The 9,170-nt window shown below is 63.0% G+C and overlaps 1 protein-coding gene across 1 annotated transcript in view; it reads left to right on the top strand.

The window, feature by feature from the left end:
- Window positions 1-4,482: 4,482 nt before the first annotated feature.
- NFIC (nuclear factor I C) overlaps window positions 4,483-9,170 on the top strand; it is an 11,550-nt gene continuing 6,862 nt past the window's right edge. The window contains 2 exon segments of the mRNA XM_031557109.1: window positions 4,483-5,203; window positions 5,749-6,280. Coding sequence (XP_031412969.1) covers window positions 5,132-5,203; window positions 5,749-6,280 — 604 coding nt within the window. The 5' untranslated portion in view covers window positions 4,483-5,131.

The raw sequence follows: 9,170 nt of genomic DNA, 5'->3' as shown, positions 1-9,170 counted from the left end.
TCCACGGGACACTTCTCAGGATGGGGGGTGGGGGGGAATGCGTTTCCTTGGTGTGTCCCCCCTGCCTGTCCCTTGCGGGTGCCATGCCTCAGTTTCCCCATCCTCATCCTTAGGGGCAGGGATGTGGCTGAGCTGTTTGCTCCCTCACCCCTCGGGGATGGCACCTGGGGGTACCTGGGGGTACGGGGACACCTGGGGCTGCTCCGCTTGGCGCACGTCCGTGCAGTGCTGGCACCTGAGCCCGGGGCTGCGAAGAGAGCTGCTTTTCTTCCTGCTGTTTTCCAAAGCAACTGGCAAGTTTGCTGCTGCCGTGGCCTCCCGTGACCCAGGGAAGCTCCCGGCCCCACAGCACCTGCACCGGCATCGCCGCCCGCCCCGGCACGTAGGCGCGAGCACCGGCATCGCTCAGGGGCTGCTGCAGCCCTGGGGGGGGTATGGGCTTCAAAGGAGGCAGTGGGGCGTTTGGGGTTAAGGAATGGGGTGCTGGGGTGCCATGGGGTTAGCACGTGTTGGGCTTAGCATATACCAGGTTGGGGTTTGGGGATGCTGGTATCCCACCCACGGCATCCCTGCCTGCGCTGGTGTCTGCGCGGTGCTGCTGAGTTTTGGGGTGGTTGGTGGAGCGTTTTGAGCCTTTCATTGTCCGTATGTCCATCCTGGCTGACCCCCTGGCTGAATCCATCCTGCCCTCGGGATGGTGGGCTGCATCCCGACCCCGCGGTGCTCACACTCCCACCTTTGTACCGTGCCTATGTAGTGCCACCAGAGCAGGGATGGGGGCAGTGGGCTCTGCGCGGCACAGGGCGCTGCTGGGAGGTGGCCCTGCGTCCTCCTGCGGCCCCGGCGTGGGCTGTGAGCGTTTTGCAAGCAGGGGCCGGGTCGTCCCCACCCCAAAGCAGGGAGAGACGGGGACAGAGCGGCTGTCACAGCGTGTTCTGCCCCCAGGCACCTCCGGCTGCGGTGGCACGGCGCGTTCCATCCCCACCGAGCTCTGTGTCCCAGCCCCTGCTTGGGGTGGCAGTGAGGGGCTCGCTTTGTCCTCAAGCTCAGGGTGGCACTGCTCGTGTCCACCGCTGTCCCGTGTCCCTGCTTGCACCACCTTCATCCTCTTTGGGGCTGATTTCAGGGTGCACTCCATAGGGACCCCCCCCCCGTCTGCGCCATCTCAGAGCATCCAGCTCTTCCCACCCGCTGGCCCCGCTTGGTGAACGCGTGCAGCCTTTGTCTCTCCTCTGGTTTGGTTCTGAAGGTGCTTTGGGCATTGGTTTGTGCAGCAGGCAGCATCCAGTGTGCCTCAGTTTCCCTCCCGGCCGCTCACCTGCACCAGGACCTGCAGAGCCGGCCGGGAAGCTCGGCTGCACCGTGCCGGAGAGCAGCAAAAATTATGAATAAGCTCTCATTAATAAATACTTGATGATGAATCCAAATAGATTTCCTCCTCTGGAGCAATTATTGTAAAATGGGCTCTAATACGTTGCAGGGACGGCCCCGAGAAAGGTTGGGTGCATTTCAGGGACTAAGTGCCTTCCTTCAGTACACTCTAATGAGCACTTTCAAATCATTTGCATCTGTCTCAGCAACAGGTCTCATTACCAGGTTAACTTATTACCGAGCGCCGTTGCTGTGAACAGTTAATAAGCGGCTACCGGAGGCCTCGCCGTGCGTTCATGGGGAAACCAACAGCAGGGCGAGCACAGGGAGCATCTCCCCATCTGCACCGTGGGTTTGCATGGCAGCCACGATTGGGATGTTGGGGAACAGGGGAGCGTGGTGCATCCCTCTGCTCGCAGCGGGTTCCTGCAGGGCACGGCGCAGAGCGCAGCGTGCCAGCCCCTGCCTGGGCTCGTCCGGCCGCGGGGATGGGGAGCTGGCAGCCGCAGAGCCGGCAGCGTTTTTGAGGTGTGTGGTTGGCTGGCGGAGAGGCTGAGCATCCTTTAATAACACCAACCCTGTGTGGTCTGCGCGGGGCCGAGGTGCTGCCAGCGCGTCCCGCACCGCGCCGGGATCAGCCATGCTGGTGGGGAGCGCGACCCACCGTCACCGTCAGTCCCATCCCCTCCTCCTCCTCCTCCTCCTCCCCCCCGTGAAAACTGCTCGGGAATTTCCTGAGGAAACGTGAGGTTTTGGTGCTTTTTTTTTTCATTGGAAAATTCAGAGCTCACAGAGCTCAACCTGTTTGGACGAGGTGCTCACGCAGGGGATCCTCAGAACGCCGTGCTGTGATGCCGTCGTGCCGTGGAAGCTGTGCCACAGTGCCCGTGCCGTGGGTACCCGTGCCGTGATACCCATGCCGTAGTGCTGGTGCCGTAGTGCCTGTGCTGTAGTGCGCGTGCCATGGTGCCCGTGCCATCAGTGCACATGCCATGGTACACATCCTGTGCCGTGGTGCCGTGCTGTGCTGCTCGTGCCGTAGTGCTTGTGCTCTGGTGCCCATCCCGCAGTGCCCGTGATCCCCGTGCTGTGATGCCCAGTGCTTGGCATGCGGCATGGAATTGCCCACCCTTCCTGTGTGCAGGAAGGGCTGCCCCCCCCCGTGACACATCCCTGGGTGGCACAGTGCATCCCCCTCTGTCTCCAGGGCGGAGGGCACCTCGCTGTGCTGCTGATCCCAGCACAGCGTGCCCAGCACCACACAGGGCATCCATCCATCCATCCATCCATCCATCCATCCATCCATCCCAGATGGGCACTGGGATGGAGCCGAGGTTTGCCTTGCCTCTGTTTCCCCTCCCTGCAAACATTCCCCTGCCTGGAAGGGCAGGTGTGGGGGGGGGGCTGGTGCCGGCAGCACCCCGGTGCCAGCAGCACCCCGACGCAGGCGGCTCCTCCTCGGGTTGCGGGGCTTTACAAGCCCGGGCTGGAAGGGCCCCAAGAACAGACTCTGCTGCCAGATTCCTGGCCGGAAATGCCCTGAGAACAGCCTTGTCTGTGGTATTGCAGCATGTCTCTGCTTCCCAGCCCAGCAAATGAAAAACAACAGGGGAAAAAGTTAACCAGCCCTGTGCCGGTGCTGCGTCGTGCCGTTGTGAGGCGGCGGGCTTCGGGGTGACCCTGGGGGTCCCCAACCTCGAGCAGCGGGGACCTGGGAACCACAACCACGGCGTCCCCAAACTGTCCTGGGTGCCACGGGGACGCAGCTCCCTGCTGGGATGGCAGTGAGCCTTGGCTGTCCCCAGGCGCAGCGTCCCCCCGGCTGTCCCTGTGCCCCCGCCTGGCCCCGCTAAAGCAGCTTAGCTGGATGCAGCATCCCCGTGTGGGATAAGCTGGGCGGGAGGGAAAGTTGGCGCGGGGCTGATCGGCTTTGGGTCCGGCTCTTGGCTCGCCCTAATCCTGCCGTGGTGCCGATGGGGTGAGGGGGACCCGCCGGCGATTGTCACCCTGCAGCGGGACCATCCGGAGGGCACCGCGTGTCCCCTGCCCCGTTCACAGCGCTCCCTCCCTGCTGTCCCTGCAGTGGGACAACGCCAGTGCCCTCCGGCTGCCCCTGCCCGGGGTGTTGGCAGGGCTGGGGTATGGCAGCAATTTGTAGGGCTTGCCTGGATAACCGGCCACCAAGGAAGATCGGCCGCCCACCGCCCCGGCCAAGTATTGTTTTTGGAACTTGCTGCTTCTTTTTTCGGCTCCTGTCTTACTTTTCTTTGACCTTCTTCCCTGATTTAAGACACATGCCCAGCCCTTGCCCAGCTGCAGTGAATTAGCGGCTGCTGCTGGGGAGGGAACCAAACCCTGCGGCCACGCGGGGCTGCGGACATCCCGGGAACAGCCGGCAGGGGCGAGTCCGTGGGCAGGATGAGTCCTATGGGCAGGATGGGGTCCTGTGGGGAGAGTGGGATCCTGGGGACTGGATGAGTCCTGTGGGCAGGAATGGGGTCCTATGGATGAGTCCGATGGGCAGGATGGGATCCTAGGAGCAGTATGGGTACTCTGGGCAGGATGGGGTCCTATGAGATTCCGTGGGCAGGATGAATCCTGTAGGCAGGATGGGACAGGATGGATCCTACAAGCAGGAGGATTCTCATGGGCAGGATGGGATCCTATGGGTGGGATGTGATCCCATGGGCAGGATGGGATCCTATGGGTGGGATGTGATCCCATGGGCAGGGTGGGATCCTATGGGTGGGATGTGATCCCATGGGCAGGGTGGGATCCTATGGGTGGGATGTGATCCCATGAGTGGGATGGGATGCCACGGGCATGATGTGATCCCAAGGGCAGGATGGATCCTACGCGCAGGATGGATCCTTTATGGGTTCTGAAGGGCCACAGCTGTGGTAATGCTGTTGGGGTCAGTAGGGGGAAAAAATGGAACTGAAGTAGGGGCCATCAGCTTCCAGGGTGGGATTGTGCTGGAAAATAATTGGGTTTGTGCACTGGGGGGACTTTTGGGGTTGGTGGTGCTGTGCTGGTGGGCTGTGCTGGGTTGGGGGACAGCGGGGGCAGTGCTGGGGCAGTGGGGCCGGTGTGGGGCTGCTATGGGGCTGAGGCTCTGTGCTGGAGCAGGGAGCAGTGAGGTCGCTTGGGGACAGGGCTGCGGTGGCCGAGGCGCAGCTCCTCCCGGCTGCACTGAGACCCTGCACTCTGCTTCGCCCTTTCCTCGCTGCGATTGCAGTCGGGAGGGAAGCAAGAAAATAAGGGGAGGAGATGATTTTTGAAGGGTTTGGTGGCAATGCTTTGCCGCCTCCCAGCTGGGATTTGGGGCGCGGGGGCTGTTCCCAATGCAAACCCAAGCACGGATTTTTCCGAACTGGGAGAATCGGATGCGGGAAGGAGGGGCTGTGGAGATGGATGCACTTTCCTTGTTTTCTTTTGGGGACGGACTCGTCCAGCAGCCAAATGGAAAAAGACAGTCAGAGCACGCATTGCTCACCGGGCCTCGCGCCAGCAGCCGGGCTGCCCAGAACTGGGGCAAACTGGGGGGAGTTCCCTCGCACCGGGGGGAGCCCCGCTGTGCCCGCCCCATGCCCACACCACATGGCAGCCCGGGTGCTGGGAGGTGCTTGGCATCTGGGTGAGGTGTGGGGTGGCCCCCACGGCTCCATTGCACCCTGGCAGGATTTATGGGGACGGGGAGTGATGTTTGTGCCCCCCTTGGCATCGCAGTGGCATCGGGGTCCCTGTCCCTGTGGTGGCCATGTGCCGTGTCCCTGCCCTCTGGGTGCTGGCTGGATGGGGACGTGGCACAGCGTGGCACAAGTGGCCAGAGGTAGGTTTGGGGACACCTGGTCTGTCCCCATGCATGGCCCCACAAGTGGCTAAGGGTTGGACTGGGGACACCAGGCCTGTCCTTGTCATGGCCCCACAGGTGGCTGAAGATGGGTTTAAGGACACTAGGTCTGTCCTCAAAAGGAGGACATGGGAGAGTTTGGGGACATTAAGTTTGTCCCCACTGGGACCCCACAAGTGGCTGGGGTTGGGTTTGGGACACCAGATCCGTCCTTGGTGGGGCTCTACATGTGCCCAAGAGAGGGTCTGGGGACATCAGGTCTGCCCCACTGGTGCTCTACAGGTTTGGGATACCAGTTCTGCCCCAATGGGGCCGTACAGGTGAGTTTGGAGACACTACGTCTGACCCCAGTGTGGCCCTACAAGTGGATGAGGTTGGGTTTGGGGACACTGGGCCTGGCCCCACAAGTGGCCAGGGGTGGGTTTGGGGGCCTGTCCCCATCGTGGCCCTACAAGTGGATGAGGTTGGGTTTGGGGCTGCGTTCCGGGGCCCTGGGGGTGACGTGCTGTCTCTGTGCCCCACAGGATGAGTTCCACCCCTTCATCGAGGCGCTGCTCCCCCACGTGCGGGCCTTCGCCTACACCTGGTTCAACCTGCAGGCCCGCAAGCGCAAGTACTTCAAGAAGCACGAGAAGAGGATGACGAAGGACGAGGAGCGGGCGGTGAAGGACGAGCTGCTGAGCGAGAAGCCCGAGGTGAAGCAGAAATGGGCCTCGCGCCTCCTGGCCAAGCTGCGCAAAGACATCCGGCCCGAGTGCCGCGAGGACTTCGTGCTCTCCATCACCGGCAAGAAGCCGTCGTGCTGCGTCCTCTCCAACCCCGACCAGAAGGGCAAAATGCGCCGCATCGACTGCCTGCGGCAGGCTGACAAGGTGTGGAGGCTCGACCTGGTCATGGTCATCCTCTTCAAAGGGATCCCCCTGGAGAGCACCGACGGCGAGCGGCTGGTCAAGGCGGGCCAGTGCACCAACCCCATCCTCTGCATCCAGCCCCACCACATCAGCGTCTCCGTCAAGGAGCTCGACCTCTACTTGGCCTATTTCGTCCGCGAGAGAGGTACGGGGGTTCCTTCCCTCTTTCCTTCCCTCTTTCCTTCCCTTTCGGACCTTGCAGAGAGGATCCCGGTGCTCCAAATCGCTCCCAGCCCAAGTGGGTGTCCCCCACCGTCCCCTTTTCTCCATCTGACACCGATCCCAGTCTCAGGGGTGCTGCTGGTTCTGGGGGAAGTGGTTGGGTGGCACAGTGTGTCCCCAGGGCTGTGCTCTGACATGGGTCACAGCCGCTCCCAAAGCCTTTGGGATCCAGATGGGGTAACTGAGGCACGGTGCAGCATCCAGGCTTGGCAGCCAACAGTGGTCCCCGAGCCATGCCAGGAGAACGGAGCTCGTGCCTCAGGCCAGCTCCTGTGTTATCCAGGCACGTCCCCAGCCAGAGCCCTGCTGGCACATGTGGCCCCAGTGGCAGCAGGCACATGGGGGACAAACGGGTGGAGTCCTTTTGGCAGGGACCCGAGGCCCTGAGCGCATCACCTGTGGGGCGGAGGAGGGGTCTCACCCGTACTGCTGGGACACCGTGCTCCCTGATGTCACCTGTGCTTCTCAACATCCCCTGTGCATCCCAATGTCACCCATGTCCCTCTGCAACCCAGGGTGGGCGCAGAGCAGCGAGGAAGATCAGGGCTTGCCAATGAATCTCTGCAGAACATCCTACAGGCAGGAGACCCAAAGCAGCATGCGGTGCTCCCAGGACCCGTCCCCACCCCAGGACCCGTCCCCATCCCTGGACGTGTCCCATTACCCCTCTGCAGTGTATGACCGCTCCTCACCCAGCGCTGGCTGCAGCCCAAGGACGAATAATGACACCGAGGGGGGCACCCGGTGGCTGTAATCCCAACAAAGGGGATTGACGGAGCCATAAATCACGGCGGGCGCGGGCGGATGTGCCGGGTGTCACCTCGGTCCCCCGGGAGCCACCGCGGTCTGACTGGCATCACGTGCGCCCCGCAGCCCCCACCATGTGGGGGTCACCAAACGGGGATGGCTTTGGGCAGCTCACAGCCGACCAGGGTGCGGACAAAACCCCGGTGGGTGACCCCGTGTCGGGTGCCGGGTGCTCCTGGAGGCCACGCGATCCCGTTGTCCCCAAAGGGAAGCAGCCGCCCCTCTGCCACCCCCAACCCGTGACCTTGACCCCAACGTCTGGGTCCCCAGCAGCCGCAGTCACCTGACGTCTAATTGGGAACACGGCGGCTGTAAATACTCCCTGATAAGGGCCTGGCAGCAGCTCACTTTCCCTGTTAAGGTCGCTCTGCGCCGTGGTTAAGGGGGACTGGGGACAATGGGGGGGACCTTTGGGTGCTGCTGTGCGCCCTCTGCTCTGTGCTGGAGGGGTTAGCAGGGTGCTGCAGGGAAATGGGGCAAGGAGGGGCGTGGGGGGCACACGTTGGTGGGGCTGGGGGCCCCGTGGACCTGCTGCTGCGCACTCGATCCTGCACACGGCTGCGTTTTCCTGCACGCTGCTGCACCCTCAGTCCTGCACGTGTTTGCACAGTCCTGCACAGCTGTCTGTGAGGGATCGTGCACAGTCCTTCCCTGTGCTTTTGCACGCTCGGTCCTGCGTGCATCTGCGTGCATCTGCCCTCTCTTGCACACCCCTGCACCATCCTTTGCAGTCAGTCCTGCACGCTCCCGCATTTTGCTGCATGCTTCCACTCCTTCCCCGCTTCGCACACTCCTCCCCACCTTTGCACACCCCAATCTGCCACCCCCCTCTCCCTCTCCATCCCCTCGCTGCAGGCAGAAGGAGGTTGGGGGCCTTCATCCACCCGCTGCCCGCAGCCCCCCGCTATGGGGCCGGAGCACGTGGGCTCAGCCGCCCGCCCGCGCCCGCTCCTTTTGCTGCTGTCAGCAGAATTTCCCAACTGCTGCTCTGGCAACGCGAGGGAGGGGGGCTGCGGAGGAACCCCCACGGTCAGCCCTCCCTGTCTGGGGAGGGGGAGTGAGCTGCCCCTGCAAAACTGTGCCAAGGGGATGGCACTGAGCCCTGCCCGAAGGAACCCTGCGTGTGCACGTGGGGAAACCGAGGCGTGGATGGGGGGTTGTGGGGGGGGAGACAGGGGTCTGTGCCCCACCCCTCGTGGGCTGTCTGCAGCCCCACAGTGTGCTGGGTGCCTGCTGCAGGGCTGGGTGCAGGATGGGCTCAGCGCTGGTTGTGGGGTGGGTGCAGGGTGGGTGCAGTGTTGGGTGCACATTGGGTGCAGGGTGATTGCAAGGTGGGTGCAGGGTGATGCAATGCTGGGTGCACAGTGGGTGCAGGGTGATTCCAGGTTGGATGCAGGGTGATTGCAATGCTGGGTGCACAGTGGGTGCAGGGTGATTCCAGGTTGGGTGCAGGGTTGTTGCAATGCTGGGTGCACAGTGGGTGCAGGGTGATTCCAGGTTGGGTGCAGGGTGATTGCAGTGCTGGGTGCACGCTGGGTGCAGGGTGATTGCAGGGTGGGAGTAGGGTGATCGCAATGCTGGGATCACACTGGATGCAGAGTCATTGCAATGCTGGGTGCACGCTGGGTGCAGGGTGGTTGCAGCGTGGGGGCAGGGTGGTCGCAGGATGGCTGCAATGCTAAGTGCAGGCTGGGTGCTGGATGGGTGCAGAGTGATTCCGCTGCAGGGTGCAGTGCCGATGCTGTGCTGGGTGCAGGCTGGGTGCAGGGTCACTGCAAGGTTGGGTGCAGGTTGGGTGCAGGGTTGCTGCTGGCTGGGTGCAGCGCAGCTGCAGTGCTGGGTGCAGGATGGTTGCAGGGTGGTTGCAGGGTGGCTGTGGGGGGGTTGTTGCAAAGTTGGGTGCTCGTTGGGTGCGGGGTGATTGCCTGCTGGGTGCAGGCTGAGTGCAGGGCTGGGTGCAGGGCTGGGCTCTGCACACCGCAGTGGGGGAGGGGTTGGCGCTGCAG

The sequence above is a fragment of the Meleagris gallopavo genome, chromosome 30 (genome assembly GCF_000146605.3).
Source record: "Meleagris gallopavo isolate NT-WF06-2002-E0010 breed Aviagen turkey brand Nicholas breeding stock chromosome 30, Turkey_5.1, whole genome shotgun sequence".
NCBI lineage: Eukaryota > Metazoa > Chordata > Aves > Galliformes > Phasianidae > Meleagris > Meleagris gallopavo.
This window is presented reverse-complemented; position numbering and strand designations above follow the sequence as displayed.